A 17580-nucleotide genomic window follows, 5' to 3' on the forward strand; every position below is an offset into this window, starting at 1 on the left:
GTAAACAAACTTTCTGTTTACATTCAGTGTTTCTCACCAAAACACATTGTGTGTGTCCTTGAGGCCTAACAAATGTGTTGAATGCATTTCCTTCCTTCCAAAATTTGCACTTTGCTGGGGCAGTGCTGCATTTTCCTGGCGCATTACAAGGCCTATGGAAAGGAGGCTGGGTCACGACACGACATATCTTTTGAGGTATAACACATGTGCAGTAAAATCTTGCCTGCACTCGCAGAAATTGAACCAACCGCAACGCACAACCGCAGCTTCAGTTACACTGCGCATGTGTTATACCCCATACACCAAGACCCATGTCCGCCCGTGACCCAGCCTCCTTTCCATAGGCCTTGGTATATTACCACCACCCGTCAATCAGTATGACAATGACAAGAATGTATATCGTAACACTCGCAAGTGCTCATGCTCAAGCATCAGTGTCCTCATGTGCGTTCATGGGAACAAACAAAACCGGGAATAAAAACATTGATCCATAGTGCCACTAGTGGAGAAAAACTCCACAGGGTACCTTTAATGTGAACCTAACATTAAGATTTAAACTTTCCAGTCTATTGAACAAGCTGAAGAACAGCATGAATGAGATGAAAATCTTGATCTCACAAGCCACTGAATTGTCCTAATGAGAGTATACATTAGCATTTCAGGGATACATACAGTAGACCATATCAAATACCAGACGCAGCTGGATGAGGTTCGCTGCATATTATTTGTATTTACAATTCTTTCTGAATTTCTCCTTCTTTCTGCATTGATCCCCAATCCCCTATTCCCCTGAAAGAAGACACCAAGAAGTGACATCACAGCTTTCCTCCCAGCCAACCAACGAGAACGCTGCATACCAGTGGACAGGAAGCGAGAATGTAACTCAGGGTCAAACCCAATATGGCTACAACTACCACCACATTGACCAAAGAACTGAAAACCAGAGCGCCCACCCAGCCTGTGTACATGCTAAATCCTACAGCCAGCAAAACACCACAGATGTCTATGCTGAGTTTACAACTGAGGCCACAGCTGAACCGTACGGATCTGAGCAGGCTGAGAGCTATTATGAACCTGGAGGTAATGCAGAGTACAGCTTGGATGATCAAGCTTCCAAGTTTCAATATATAGCTGAAAGCCAGTATGGAGATGACTCCATGTGCGCCCAGTATCAAGCTGATGACCAGAGTCAGTATGAGTCAGACCAAGCTCATTACCAGTTTGACGGGCAGCCAATCTACCAATCACATGTCCACCCTGAGAGGGAAGATCATGCGCAGTATGTGCCGGAGGGATATGTTCACTTTCTCCTCTCAAGGTGAGCTTTCGCTCATACAGACAATTTTGCTCCCTGGGATCTAATAATATTTCTTACTGGTCTCAACCAAAGGCTCCTTTGCAAGACAATGTCATTTCAGATATATTTCTTTTTCTTTCATTGGATTATAGGGCTTTTCTGTCCATAATAAGTGTGTGAAGCAGAGAGAGATCAACAGTGGATGTGCATAGGTTTTCTACAAGCTAAGAGCAGCACTACAGTGTTTTACCACAGAGAGGCAGCACAAATCATTTTAAAACCGTCATCAATCCTTTAGATATCTAACAACATTTTCCTTTGTACCATAGCAGCCAAAGATTGATATGTCAAGCTTTAATAAGCAGGTGTAAAAGTATTTTATTTGCAGAGGTGGAAAGAGTACTATAATATTGTACTCCAGTAAAGGGTACTGTTACTTTAAATTATTGTTACTCAAGTAAATTTTAAAAAGTAGGTCAATTAACTTGCTACTGCATCACATTTAAAGCAAATAAGGGGGGGAGTGATGATGAATGATAACACTGTTAAATTAAAGAACATCTTTAGGCTACAAAATGGATGGCATTAAATGTCAACTTATACACAAGTGGAACAACATCAGCAACAAGATCCCTTCTGTTCAAACCAACAGACAAGCATTCTGCAGTCTGTGCATACAACTGATTATTAAAAGGGACTGTTTGTAACTTCTTACACGTATAAATCAATCCGGGTCGGTGTACCATGCGCGCTCGCATGTGGCTACGCTGTTCAGACAAGACTCCAACACAAACTACACGGAAGCACCAAAACCGCAAAGTTATATCTAGTGAAGCCCGTCTGTTAAACAGTGTTGGCCCGAGTCTCTGCTCCTCTGCTCCTCTGCCTGCTTGCCTTCATTCAGCTCGCTCCACCTCACGTGAACGCGCGCACACTACACACTGCAGAAGAGTTAGTAGCTCTGAGAATATCTAGTAAATGTACAGTCGACGTTTGTGCAGAAATAAATGCTGCAGCTCCTCCAGACCAACAGAGGTTTTCCGTGTCTTGTGAAGTGACGGAGCTCCGCAGTGAGAAACGTTATCGTCTCCGACCGGGTGCCGGTGTCTCCCTCCGGCCGCGGTCGGGAGGCTGAGGCAGGAAAAGCCAACACTAGTATGAGCAGTGATTCATAGAGAGACCTTCGTCTGGTCAGCTAACATTACTGCCAAGCAGGTGAAATATAGAGTGATGTTGTGGTTTTAGCTGACGTGTGTCGCCTCACTGTTTTGAGTGATGCTCGTTCATGTCTATTTAGAGCGAGCACAAGCGCGAGCCCGACTCTGACTTTCGTTGACTTAACGGCCACAGGTGTCGCTGTTAACAAGCATTTCTGATTCTTACAAACAGTCCCTTTAATTATATAAATATACAACTTCCCTCCTCAGTGTAGCCTCATAAGAAACTAGAAAAGAGACAAAACTCAGACAATTAAACAAAAATGATGGACGAAAACGAGCTAAGGACAGCACGGCGCCTGAAACTTCTTAGAATAAAACATCACACCAAAGCAGACAACGTGGACATGCACACAATATACACTCCACAGAGCCACTAACACACGTTACAGCAAAGGAGAGACTGCACAATTGTAGCGCGCACAAGCAATTAGTTGCTAGGCAACGACGTGGTCGTTGACGCTCTCATGTGGAGAGTCCAGTCAGTGTGTTGTTGGTACTCACCTGTCTGAGCAACACCTTGAAGTCCTCAAACACTCTGCTCAAGCTTCAACTTCTCTACTCGTTCATTCTAACAGTATAACCAGTCCACTTGGTGTCTCTGACCACAGCATATTAGCATGTTAGCATGCAGACACACCTGCAGCTTCTTCTCTGCGGCACCTGATGATTTTATGGTAAAGTCTAGAAGGGAACCAGCAAACTGGGGAAACTCTCGCGAGAGTCTTTGCAAGTTTTTGCAGATCACAGATCAGATTTTGCAATTGTCTCCTTTCTTCTGTTTAATTCTCACACAGTTTATCAGGACTTTTCCAAGTGACTTTTGTTTTTACTCTGTCTATTTAAATGTTACTGATTCTGCAAGAAAAATACTCACAAAAGTACAAGAAGGCCTTTACAAGAAACAACTTTGTTACAGTAACAAGAGTAAATGTAATTCGTTACTTCCACCCCTGCTGTTTTGTCAGTGCATTTTGTTACAGGTTATATACTTGTAAATTAAAAAAAAAAGGATTAAAGAAGCGGGAATAGGTCCATTTCTGAGAAAATCCACAACCCTTGTTCCATGCAAAAATAATCCACTCCAATCTGCAGGTGTGAAGTTTGAAAGAAGTCAATTCAAGTCAATTTTATTTATATAGCCTAATATCACAAATCATAAATTTGTGATTCATGAGCTTTACAATCTATACAGCAAGTGACACTCTGTCTCTAGACTATCGGTCAGAAAACAAAAACCCCCCAAAAAAAACTTTAACGGGGAGAAAAAATGGAAGAAACTTCAGGAACAGCAACAGAGGAGGGATCCCTCTCCCTGGATGGACAGACATGTAATGTAATGTGTGTACAGAATAGACCAACATAATACAATTACAACATGCGGTGTTTGTCAGTCAAGGAAGGCCTAATAAAATATGCTATTGAGTTGCATTATGGGAAATACAGGGCCCATACTAGGGACCAAAAGTCAGTATACCTGCTTCTATTATCTCTCACCTGAGATGTTTTTTTTTGTCTCAATCAAAAGTCAAAGTCATGTTCTGGAATCAGTATTCAGTGTGTGTACAGTATATGCATACATGTACGCTGTGCATATGTGAATGTGTGTATCGTACAGTTTAATTGTTCCTTGTTAGCAGTGTCATCCTGGTACTTGTATTGCCCTACTTTGTAATTGTGATGACCTGCCCCCTCTTTGGGATGCACGACCCTCCCCTGTCTTTTACTCTGTGTGCTTGCGTGCATACACGGCAGACCTTTTCATAATCAAGTGGTCATGTGACTTGATTGTGGAAAGAGTGGTTCAGTCTGTCTGCTGGGAGAAGACAGAGTGAGGGAAAGGTAAGTGTCCTAAGACAGAGATTTTTTAAAAAGAAAAACAAAAGCGTGTGTTTGTGTGTGAGTGTGTGTGTGTGTGTGAGTGTGTGTGTCTTTGTTTCTATAATCATGTGTAGTGTACTGGTTTCTGTATAGTGCTTCCCTCTATTGTTAGCAGGCCTTATGTTAATCAGAGTGTGTTAGAGGGGCTTTGGTTGGGGGGAGGTAGCAACACTGCTCAGTATTGTTTCCTCGGCCCACACGTGCAGCCTGGGAATGAAGCAGTGAGTCGCTTTCTCTCCGTCTGCTTCTGTAATCTTTTATTTCCAAAGTCAAATGAACAGAAACTCTTCCTCATTCAATGTCATGGGAAAAGTTAGATTATTTTTCTTCGTAGATGATTGTCTTTGGTTTGTTTGCCCCAATACTATGCGTGGCTGTGCCTATGCTGGCAGTGATGATAGCAATGATAATTTATGTTGTGGCTCATTATTGTGTTTCTGTGCCTCTGAGCAGCAGACACTCCCAACAGGGAGACGCTGCCACAGGGATGATGATGAAGATGGCCTCCAGTGAGGAGGCAGCTGAGGAGATGGATAACAGAGAAGGTAAATACACAGCAAGATAAACTAAACTTACATTGATCCTGTTATTTAAAATATTTGGATATTAATGATTTTTGTTGCACATTATAGGTAAAAGGTTAGAGGTATAGGCAGGTAAATTATAAGATGGATATCAATATTCAGTGTTTGGCAGTCTAACGGAAATATTGATCCTCATTTCGGAGGCTTATTTGGATTTATTGACAAATGCTTAACCCAAATGTACTCCCCTTTTTAATATAACATCTCTCTGCTGTGCTGAGTTCTGTCTTCTGTTGCCAGAAAATCATGTGAGATGATGATCTATAGAAATGTCAACTTTTAACACCCTAGAAATGAATGATCTTCTTTCATCATTATCCTTTCCATATATATGCCCTTGTTTCCAGATTAGTCAGGAGGTCCATATGTTTTTTTGAGGTCAACAACCTCACGTGACTTAAAAGATAGTCATATGAGGGTCAATTACAGTAGATCTTTTCTCTGAAAACAAAGTAAGAAACTAAGACACAAATGAAACCACCTCTCTTTGACCAGATCCACCCTCCTCTGCGGATCTGTCAGGCGGGTCCAGTCAACGGAGAAAGTTGGCTGCTCCACCAATGAATGTGTCACTAGACCGCAGTGAGGGGTCTCTTCTCTCAGAAGACGCCCTGGACACAGAGGACGAGGCCTTGGACACTGGTGATGACCTTGATGTCAATATAGATGAGCTGGACACGCCTGATGAGGCCGACGAGTTCAACAGACACGGTCAGACACACACCTGAAGATACATTGCAACGTGTCAGACAGACACACATACAAAGTAGAGTCAAATATAAATTTGTTGTTATGATGTCTTGTAAATCTCATTCATTCAGTCATTTTGGCCCAAACAGGGGACTCAGAAGAGTCTGATCTGGGTGCAGCAGCAGCAGAATCAAGTGATACAGCGGCAGGACACAGCAGAGCAGCTGAGGAGAGCAGGGAGAACAGACTGTGGAGGAGCGTGGTGATTGGAGAGCAGGAGCATCGCATTGATATGAAGTGCATTGAGCCATACAAAAGAGTCATTTCTCATGGAGGTACGCAAATATATACAAATGCTTAAAATCTGTACCTGCCCGTATGTTTCATAGCACTCCCCCTTGATGCTTCCCATTCAGTTGTATCTCGCTGTTTGAAATGAATCAATGAAATCACAGTCAATCAATTCCAGTTCAATGTAAGAATGAAAGGTTCACTGTTTTATCTCAAAATGTCCTTGTTTGGAAACTGAAGACACACATGCAACGCCAGTTTGAAAGCTCTGCCCTGCAATTTCAAATGTCTTTGTGAAAACTGTTTCATACAAGATAAAAGCCCAGGTTTGTGCATATGCACTGAAAGTGAAAACCACTGTCCTTTTATGTTTTCAGGTTATTACGCTGAACAGAATGCCATCATCGTGTTTGCAGCATGCTTCCTACCAGACAGCGACTGTGACAATTACAATTATGTAATGGAAAACCTTTTTCTGTAAGTAAAGCGACACTACATCACCTAAAATCTGGGGACATGTAAACAAGCCAGGACCATAAGCACTAATATGCTGCTTGCTTCACTCCTATGGCAAGGCTTTAAACAAGATAGACCCAGGCTTGTGGGTATTGCTCCCATTGGCCTGAATAAGGCCTGACTAGCAGTCTGTGTTCCAACTCATCCCAAATGTGTCAAATGAGGTCGAGGTCAAATCAGTGAAGTTCCTCCACACCAAACAATGAAAACCACTTCTTTATGATCCTTTGTTTGTGCATGCAAGCATTGTGCTGTTGAAACCCGCAAAGGGCCTTCAACAAACTGTTGCTACAAAGTTGAAAAGTTTTTCTTTTGTCTGTGTAGGTATGTAATAAGTACGTTGGAACTAATGGTGGCAGAAGATTACATGATTGTTTACCTGAATGGCGCCACACCTCGCAGGAGGATGCCCGGCTTTACCTGGATGAAAAAGTGCTACCAAATGATAGACAGAAGGTAATATTCACACAAACAAGTGCACAGCAACTGTAATGTACTTTACTATTGTATAACTGTTAACACACACAAACCATTTTGCCACCACATTGAACCACACAATTGGCACACACTCTCTCCACTGTTATTTTTCCCCAAACCTATTTACTCTCTTATAACATGGGTCCTTGGTTTTGATTACATATTACATAGATATTGAGTTTAAATTACATTATATTACACTGGTACATTGTGCAAATGTCTAAAGCAGACTGTAATGAAGAATTTCAAATACATTTGTTTGATTAAAAAGAAAGAAACATCAAAAACAAGCTTGTATGGGTAAAGTGAATAGTAAATAATCTTCCCCTTTGCAACACCTTTTATTAAAGTGCTCATTAGATTAAAGAGAGACTTTAAAAAAGACTACTCACTCACTATCGGAGTGTAAGTTTTGTTCATATAAATAAGAGTATAATGAATAAAGTCATGCCTGCTCAGCCAAACTTACATTAATACGTACAGATTTTAACTTGCTGATTTGCTTAAATTCATATGTTTTCACTGTGATGCAAGACATAACTAGTACATGTTTGGTGATTGTTTTTCTATTTTGGACATTAGTCCCATCACTATTCATCAACAGAGTTGCATAGATAGGCCAGTAGGGGGCATACCTATCCTACATTCTTACTAACTATCTGACTGGGATAAACCTTTTCTGTCTAATGCTCAGCAGCAAATGTGTGATGAACTCAGTTGTACTTTTTGACTGTAATGAAGTAACTGATTACAAGCGCCAGAAATCCCTCGTTCACTCATTCACTACTCCCTAAATAACAGACAGTCAGTAGTTCATTCCGTAGTGAGCAGAAAATTGAGATTTCTGACACTTATGAGTCATCATTTTGAGTCATCACTGATAAAATGCAACACATTGCATTGTGGGATTGTCAACAGAAAGTAGTGTACATACCATAAACAATACTTTTCTCACTCCATTGTGGGACTATTTGATGGCACTTTATTAATGTATACGTTTTACACTCAAATAAAATGGCAGTCTGTGATACAATAAAATCATAAGAGCTCAGTGTGTGACCATTCTCATTTCAACTACTACTCATGCTGTTTTTATCTTCTTCAGCTGAACAAATTAACCGTGAAAAACCAAGTTCTCTGCCTATCGTTGCCCATCAACTTTACACTATACCTGCCAGGAGGAATTGATAATAACTAATACTTAATAATAAGTGAATAAGCTTTAGGTATTAATCAAGATTTTACTATTTTTCTTACTGAACTTTTTACACCACTTCTGCCTCTCCTCTCGTCCCACAGACTGAAGAAAAACCTTAAGATGTTCATCATTGTCCATCCTTCCTGGTTCATACGGACTTTGCTGGGAATCACCAGACCCTTCATAAGGTCTCATTGTTGTACTTACTGTAACATTCACACAGGACAGGATGTACATTACAGGTTTTAATTTCAGAAAATGCACACATTGCACTTTTAGCTCTACCAATAACTACATCCATGCATGTCACCAGTACGTATTGGAAAGGAATTCTCACAATGCTATCACTGTTTCCGGGATATAGTATTTCACTATCCCCATCTTTGTAATCTATTAGCACTCGACACCACCACAAGTTGAAATACAATACCCTTTATGGCGCTAACCATTTCCAAGATGACAATTTGATTACACTGGAAATCCAAGAGCCAATAACATGCACATTGCATTACTCATCATTGAGACAAACCTTTATGATTTCTGTTTTCTACAGCTCCAAGTTCAGCAGCAAGATCAAGTACGTGAACAGTCTGCAGGAGCTTGGAGAAATCATCCCAATGGAGTATGTCCACATTCCACCCAGCATTGTAAAGTGAGTAAGCCTGTATCATTATGTAACATATGAATCTAAACACATTTTCCCCTTTGTGTGAAAAAAGCTTGTTATTGTTTTATTCTGTCAGAAAACGTTTTAACCTTTTTATCTATTTTTGGTGACAGCCTCTCTTGATAATCTGCATAGAGTGACAATGTGAACAATTCCATCAAAATAACTACCATGCCTCCCTTCCTCCACTCCAGTTTTGCCAGTTTAATGTGTCAACTAAAACTTGTTTGATCGAATAAGCACAGACAAGTCGTAGAACCTTTTTTTTTCCAGCGGCTGTTTGTGGACTAAAAAAAAATCTCTCACTCTGCCCCAAGGTATGACGAGGAGAGGGGTATACACAAATTTGCATGCATGAGGTAAATCACCTAACCTGCCTGTATTGATCAGTTGGTTGTGTAGATGTTTCCCTGAAAAATCCTTCAACGCTATTTTGAATTTTCTCATGCTAGGACTAACCTTTCACTGACCTTTGGCTGTTTTCTTATCCAACATAAAATGAGCCAGATATTGATTTTCTCAATCTGTCTCAGTGACGTGGCTGTCTCTGTAAACTGGTTGACGTGGAGAGTCTGTAACCATAACTGTATATACAGTATATAAAATTATTTAAGAGGTGCTGGATTATTTACAAAATATTATCATATACAGTATGTATTATTAACCTGATATCAATATTTCATTTTTAAATATCACGGTTATCGTCAATACCGGTCTTTCAGTGAGATGAGTTACAACTATTAGCATGAAGCATTTTTTTGCAAAAAGCAGGGCCAGTAACCACAAATACTAAAACTAAGTCATCATGGTAGCAGTGTACATTGTTGCCTGTAGCTTTATCGATACCACCACCAGATTGCATTAAAGTAAAAAAACACATAGTGGCTTTAAGGTATGGCCAAGTTTACGAAAATTAAAACGAGTTGGTTAAGGTTAAAGAAAGATAGCCTTCATAACCTGCAGGGCTAAAACGTCGCACTTCTTTGCTACTGAGAGGACAGTCATGTACAAGACTACTTTTGAACAAATGACAAATTCTGTTGTTGTTGTTTTTTCTGGTGAGGACAATCTTTTAAATATGTTTTATGATTTTTATGATCAGGAGTGGATTTAGTGATTTGGGGACCCCAGGCAAACGCTGTCTTGCTTTACCTACCCTCTCTAACTGGGAAGTAAAACTATTAACTATTAATAGTAAAACTATTAATACCGCACAGTAAAAGTCCTGCATTCAAATGTTTACTTCGAGTGAAGAGTGAAAGAGAAGTATTATCAGCACAATGTACTTAAATGTACTTAACGTCTGTTCAAGGTGGAGCTTTCAGTTTTTATATGATGCTGGATAGTTTTAATAAAATAATAATGCATCGTATTTTAATTGTTATATTTTGTTAGTCAAATATGAACAACGTAATCAGTAACATTTCTCTGTCAGGTTAATGTAGTACTACAATGTTTTCCTCTGAAGTAGAAGTACACAGTAAGTAGTATACAGTTGAGTTGCATATTTTTAAGTTATTTCAGGGTACAATGAGTTAGAATAGTAACATAATTCAATATTATTCATATCCAAACATCATAATAACTGTATAACCGTTCAGGGCCCTTTTAGTTGGAGTCCCAGACAGTTGCACGGTAAAGCCCGCCCCTGTTTATGATTACTTCCTATTCAGCCATTTCTATCTAGATCTACAATCTATAAAGAGAAAAGAGTCTGTTGTCAGCTCACAGGCTGCCTAAAACACTCACAAACACACTTGCTGATGCTTTGGTGGAAATAGACTGGAAGAATGACAGCTATCTAACTCTAACTTTAACCCTATCCATCATCTAAGGGGCCATGTCTTGAGTCTGAAAACTAGAGATTGACCCAGACCCAGTGCTTGTTGATAAAGTGTTAACTGTTTAAAATGTTGGATATTTTTGACTGGTTTATTGTTGGGAAATTATTGCTCCCCATGCATTGCAGTGCATCTGTGGCCCACTCCTTTGACCTTGAACACTCCCACTTTAGAGCACTGATGCTTGTTTTCCTTTCCTTCCATTCACCCTCCTATGGCAGTGTGGATACAGGCTACTAATCCCCAGCAACTGCATGTGTACTGACAATATGGGCGCCCCCTGTCACTTTATTGTTTACCTCCCTCACTAACCTTTGCTCTCTGCCTTCCAACCCAATGCTAAACCAGACTGGATACAGAATTGCAAGACACAACAGCTAAGTAAGTAGTGGGCCATTGTTCTCTGTCGGCGAGTGAATTTAACAGAGACAAAGAAAGAAATGATGGCTGAATATTGCGTCAATATTTAATGAACAGGGAAAAAATACCCATATTAAAAGAGGTATTGTCCAGTTTGCCATGTCAAAAATCCCTGTGGATCTCTTTAGCTCTGCATTTTTTAATTTTTAAACACAGAATAACCTGATTGCTCTAATATCTGATCTAGTCAACTAAACCTGTGCAGGGTGTCTGATAAAATACTGATTACATGGACACATACAGGCACTGACTTGCTAGAGAAAAACAATAGGAAATCATCTCATATTAACTGTATATTTTACAATACATTCACATTGAACGGATATAACTTCAGATATTTCCAGGCTAGTTTCCCTGCAGTGGACCAATAAACAATTTTCACTTCTCTCTTGCTGGTTTGCTGTCCTCACAGAGGGTATCCCCAAACATGTTCATGCTAGCATTTCATTGGAGATAGTGCTTTCCATGACTAACAAAGACTATTAGTAGTAGTAGTAGTTAGTAAATGCTTGGCTGTGAGGTAACTACTACTATTACAAACCCATGGTGCCTGCTGTAGTGAATGAATCTGTTTTTTATGAATGAGGAATGAAATAATATCAAGTGAATGTACAGTGGAAGTTGCAGTTTTTGCAGAAACGAATACTGCAGCTCCTCAAGACCACAGGTGTTTCCCGTTTCTTGAGTGGAGTAACGTTATCGACTGCGGCCCAAGCTGGAAAAGTGTTTGGTTTGTCCGTTCTGGGCTAATGTAGAAACATGGAGGCCACCCGGCTCCGTGGAGAGAGGACCTGCTCCGTATGGGTCGTGTCTAGAACCCGCAAATTGCTAAATCTGGCAAAGACTCGCTGCCCGACGACCTATCCTAACCTTTACTATTCAAGGTCAATGCCAAACCTTAACCATCTTGCCTGAGTTTCCCAACTCCCTATGTAGATATAAAAACGGCTCATTCTAAGCTAACGAAAACGATTCTTATTTTCAGGTGATTATACACTTAAGAAAACATATTATATCTTACTAATATTATATTCCATTTCTGCCAATAGATCCCCCTACTTGTTACTCACTGTTCCGTTAACAGAAACTAATGTAATGTATAGTTAGAATGTAAATTAAAATTGAATTTCCCCTCTGGGATTAATATAGTGCCTTCCTTCTTCTCTTCTTCTTCTAAATAGGCATATCTCCTGTCCCATTTCAGTTACGGTCATTAAATGTGTGCATCTGCAACAAGTCTAGTTTAGTTTTGCAGAGCAGTTTATGATCTGACTACTGTTGTTATTTCTCACATATGGTACAGTTTTCATTGTCAATCCCTCTGCTTTAAATGTTTAATTCCAATGCCTCGATGACAAAGATGCACTACAATTCGTTCTCTCTCATCTTCTCTCCCACTCAGAGCCGACAGGAAGGGGAGCTCTTTTGTTTGACAGTTGCAAGACGCCTGGCTGCTGCCTATCTTCTCCCTGCACTATGCTGTACTCCACCGCGGCATATCTGAATATAAGCCAGCCTGCAGCATGATGTGTGCGGCACATAGTTGTTACACCAACAACTAGCAATGGGTTAAAAAGGAAGATGCTGTGGTGCAAATCATCTGGCAGTTCATTGAGGAGAGTGCTGAACATAATACTGTATTTACAGTGCAGAGACTGACACTGTGCTGAAGGGAAGATGCTTTATCCTGTATTACTGTACATTACACAGCACTTGATTGTGTCCCCCCATTCCGAAGCTTTTGTTTTCTTTGACTTAATTTTTAATTTGACTTTGATTCTCATGTAATTCACATTGGAGGAATTACTAACTGGCTTTTTACATTCATGTATTAATCTATACCCTGTCAGTAACCCATGGTAATAATAAGTGTGGATTCTCTGATGACTCTTTCACCTAATAACTAAACACATAAGTTGCAATACAGCCCATCTGCTCACAAATAAACACTTGTGTTTCGTTTATTTGGGATGTTACTGTGCTGTAGCTCTGTCAATAGACTGTAATGTTAAGGGATACTCTAGTTCAGGTGTGTCAAACTCAGTCTCACTACGGGCCACACTGGGAAATGAGAATCACAATAAGGGCCGGATATATGTATAGTTTTTTGACATGCTTTTTTTAATTGAAAAAAATAGAAATACAATGTCCTCTCACATACAATTTACTCCATAAAGCCCTAAAAAAAAAGTTAATCAGCATTTAGTTGAGCATGCATTCTTAATACATTTTCACAAGTAGGCTACAGCCAACTCACAACAACCTGTTTCACAGGCCTGAATATGACAACTCAATGGTTGTGTGGGGCATTTAATAAAAAAAATTAAGTAAAAGATCTTTGATCATGTAGTTTACATCTCCCAATCTGCCTAGCCTTCTGGCATGGAATCAGTGACACATAAAACCCTAAAGATGTGCCATTCTGTAGCTTGCAGACAGTGGAGGCACGTATGTGTGTTTGGTGTAGCTATGGGGAACGCTGTGCAGACAATAGGTGAGCTAAACTTTATTGAGAACCTAAATTGATATGGGGGGTCAAAATTTGCGAGGGGCCGGATTTGGCCAGTGGGCCTTGAGTTTGACACATTTGAGTTAGACTGTAATTTTACGTAGTCAAAGTTTACAAAATCCACACTCAAAGGTATCTTTGTACTGTACATGTCTGTTTTGTTTGTAATGGCATGAAACAGAATGGCCAAGCCGGTTTTTGAGTAGTTTCTGATGATGTGAGGGACTCCTGTGGATTTTTTTTTTATGTCGACAGCTCACTCAACAGCTCATACAATCTTTAAAAGGCTACAATTTGGCTGTTAACACTGTATGTCACTGTGAAAGTACTTGCTACATTATTTAATGACGAGAGCGGAGAGCTCAGTGCACTGCAACATGTGCAAAAAGACAAAACACGAGCAAATTCAGAATACATGAATTTGACAACACATGAGCAGCGAAATGAGAAAAAACAAGTAAACACAAACATGCTGCAAACATAGAAACAAGCTACAGATTTCAGCAAAGTCTTCTGTATTTGCTGGTGTTTTCTGTTTTTGCAGGGCGTTTCTGAATCTGTATGTTTTGTCTACATGTGTTATCTTAAGTTGCAGTGTGTTGAGCTCTCAGGACCACCGTAGTTATCAGTAGCTGTGTTGCATGCTTTCAGTTGCTACAGTTTGAAATTACTCTGATATCTGATTACTCAGCCAAAAGCAGAATTGTGTACCAATGTAATGTTAGTCCTGTTTGTCTTGGTTGTGTGTGTGTGTGTGTGTGTGTGTGTGTGTGTGTGTGTGTGTGTGTGTGTGTGTGTGTGTGTGTGTGTGTGTGTGTGTGTGTGTGTGTGTGTGTGTGCGTGTGTGCGTGTGCGTGTGCGTGTGCGTGTGCGTGTGTGTGTGAGATTGTTGGAGTGATGAAGAGTGATGGTTAGAGTGATACAGTATAGAGAGGGCGTACTGTGCAGGTTGAGGTGTGTCTATTTTATTTGCTTTTTCTTATATTTGTATGCATTTATTTGTGGCTTGCATTTATTGTAAAATATGTCAAATGTTTTACTTCAATAAAGATGTGTACCTCCTCAGCAGTCTTTTCAAAAAGTATGCCATACACCACAATAAACACTTTGCTCCTTGCATAATAATCAAAAAAAGGTCTCAGATCTGCTGGTTTAGGCCTTTAGCTGCTCCAGAGTCTAAATCCTGTCTTTTTACAGACTAGCCTTTTCGCCTGATAACTAGTCTTATTTGTTTACGTAATACATCTCTGTTGTACAACCACCTGATTTTAGGTTTATCTTTATTTCTATTATAAATAATATTATTACATATTAAAGCACAGTATCAACTCCTTTAAGTCCTTTTGCAGCAGCAACTTGCCCTCAGTCTATGTGGAATCATGTATCAACTACACATTTGGACACTGCACATTTTTCCTGTTCTTCTTTACGCACCTGCTCAAGCTCGATCAGGTTGCATGGGGGACTGTGGGTGAAAAAGAGTAATATTGGCATTGTTGTTTTGAAGTCATTCCTGTGTACGTTTGGTGTCATTGTTTTACTGGAAAATAGATCTTCTCCCAAGTCGCTGAAGAGGGGTTTCCTGTTGGTTTTACCTGCATGTATTTTATACATATGCACATCCAAAAACCTAACTAGCATCTGGGCTTCTTAGTTCTGGGTTCTTAATTAACCTACTGATGGACTGCTATTAAATTAGCAGATGTACTGTGAGATTAACAGCAATATAACTGAATAATATATTACCACTAAGGTTATTGTATTTGTGTTTTTCTTATCACTTTGGCCTTTATTACACTGCAAATATAAATAATTTTAAATACATCTTGAACATTTTTTATTTTATTTATCTTTTTTATATTTATGATTATCTGAAGCAAAAGATAATTAAAATAGCTTTTGAAGCTATCAAATCGTCACATAATTGCAGGACAGACAAATTTATTCTCATTCTGATATTCTTATATTAAACCTAATATAAGCTAGTATACACAGTAAGCTATCCGTTAGTGCCTTTTGTCTCAGATACTTCTCCAAGCAGTTGACAGAAATGGGATCTGTGTCTGCATCAAAGTTATTGGCAAAGAGGTGATGCTGTACAAGTATCCGGCGCAGGTCTCCAAAACCAAACACACATATTCCCCTGACATGTTCGCCTTTACAATCTGGGTACACAAACACCTCATGTACTTGTCACTTCACCAGTACAGTACAGTAAATTGTTTAGACCTACTACACTATTTTTAAAGTTTCTTTGAATTTAGGCTACATACCTTATGATGCACTACCATGGAGTAAGCCAGGGAAGTCCTCAATACACAACAACAAACAAATATTGATTTCTGTTAAATTAATTACATTAAGACAATAGCTCACAGTTCTACAATTACTGAAACCTGTAGTTTAAAGCGACACACTTGCAGTCTTGGGTTGCATTGATGCAGAAGGAGCCAGCCTAGTTTTATTAGCTTCATTATTTGAGAGAAAAACTACTTTTCCAGTGTGAATTCTTTATATAGTCCAGCTGCACTTAGTCTTTATAATTCTTTAGACTCACTGATTTATTTTTTATTTTTTATCAGCATAACTGAATCATTACAACAATATGCACTGCTGAGCTGTTTTATCTCTAATATAGAATTATTTAATTCTGAAAGCTAAGCTCAAAATGTCTGATGGAGGCTTTGTCCTCTGGCACAGTAAAGGTGATGTTCTAGTTACTGTGTAGATAAGTTCCTGTCATTATGGATCCAGGCGGATTAGTCACTCCATATGTTATTGCCCCTGGAAACAAGATAAGAGTGTTATGAACACATCCATTAGCCAAACATAGGATTTCCATAAAGCAAAGTTCATGTTTCCATATAGATAATGCTGACATATATTAACTAGAAATGATCCTAGTTCAATGAACAGACAATCAAAAATGATACCACGTTGAAAACACAAGCAACAAAAGGAAAATTAAATCAGCCTTCTAAGGTGAAATGAATACATTCTAAAACTGTACTTTTATGTTTAGTCAAGTAGATTTTTAAAAATTAAACTATTGGTATACTTATGAAAAAACTTTTGAGATGGAACACATTTTTAATGAAGTAAAACAATTGACATATTTGGCAACAAATGAATGCCTTGCAAGACACAATTTTTTTTACAAATATAATAAAAAGCAAATAATTAAATATATACAGTATATATATGTTACAACTTAATTTTCTCCTTTTATAGAATAGTATAGCCCGTTTCATTAGAATTTTGGTTTTAGGACACAGTTATACTTCTGGTCAGGTGTTGATTATGATATCATAACATATTACTTAACATACTCATTGTTCTCTACACATTCTCTTTCATGTCTGTGGTAACTCATGGGGCTTATAAGAAGTTGACGAAGCAATGTTGTTTACATCATTTGCAAAAAACAAAAATAAATTTAGACCAGTGAATAAAAATGATTTATATTATACAAACTGGACTTTACCAATCACTGTTATAACCTATGATGAATTATTCTAAAAAGTGTTTGACTTGACTTAATTGCTTACTTGAGGGGAGCCCTGAAAGCTGCAGTTGGTAACTTTGAGCAAATATGATAAAAAGTATTTTTTTATAAAACTGTCACTATATCCTGACAGTACTCAATAGTAGTCAGTCAAAGTTCCCAACTTCAGCTTCAAGCTCTAAATAAAAGGAACAGATAAGGTGTCCTCAGAATGATCAGCTCTAACATGCACAATCCAAACCCAACCCAACAGATTTGTTTTACAATTACATTTCTGAATAGCATCCCCACTTTAACAGTATAGCCTATATACAGGGGTCAAATAGCATATGGAGACAAAACAATATAGGTCTAATGCAGTGTCTCAAATGGAGGTTATAATAATCATTATACAACACAATTCAAAAGTGTTACAGGCAACAGCACATACTGACACTGAATTATGTTGTGCAATTAAAGATGCAATGCTGTTGAGAGCGTTCTGGTG

General features: G+C 39.0%; 1 protein-coding gene and 1 long non-coding RNA gene across 6 annotated transcripts in view; one reads left to right on the plus strand and one right to left on the minus strand.

The window, feature by feature from the left end:
- The window catches only part of LOC141769111 (uncharacterized), a 47180-nt gene extending 34379 nt beyond the window's left edge, over window positions 1-12801 (plus strand). For 3 of the 5 annotated variants that reach the window (XM_074637835.1, XM_074637836.1, XM_074637839.1), the window contains 9 exons: window positions 4852-4940; window positions 5475-5690; window positions 5819-6004; window positions 6338-6437; window positions 6801-6932; window positions 8253-8339; window positions 8705-8803; window positions 9136-9177; window positions 12482-12801. In XM_074637835.1, the coding sequence (XP_074493936.1) occupies window positions 4852-4940; window positions 5475-5690; window positions 5819-6004; window positions 6338-6437; window positions 6801-6932; window positions 8253-8339; window positions 8705-8803; window positions 9136-9177; window positions 12482-12512 (982 nt within the window). In that variant the 3' untranslated portion in view covers window positions 12513-12801. Of the gene's footprint in view, window positions 1-4851; window positions 4941-5474; window positions 5691-5818; window positions 6005-6337; window positions 6438-6800; window positions 6933-8252; window positions 8340-8704; window positions 8804-9135; window positions 9178-11007; window positions 11041-12481 lie in introns of all 5 variants that reach the window. The other 2 variants (XM_074637837.1, XM_074637838.1) reach the window with 2 other exon arrangements.
- LOC141769113 (uncharacterized) lies at window positions 6801-9374 on the minus strand. The gene is made up of 2 exons (XR_012594265.1): window positions 8266-9374; window positions 6801-8173 (listed from the first exon to the last, which is right to left on the minus strand). It is a non-coding gene; the product is annotated as an uncharacterized LOC141769113 (long non-coding RNA).
- Window positions 12802-17580: the final 4779 nt, after the last annotated feature.

Source organism: Sebastes fasciatus, chromosome 6 (genome assembly GCF_043250625.1).
Source record: "Sebastes fasciatus isolate fSebFas1 chromosome 6, fSebFas1.pri, whole genome shotgun sequence".
NCBI lineage: Eukaryota > Metazoa > Chordata > Actinopteri > Perciformes > Sebastidae > Sebastes > Sebastes fasciatus.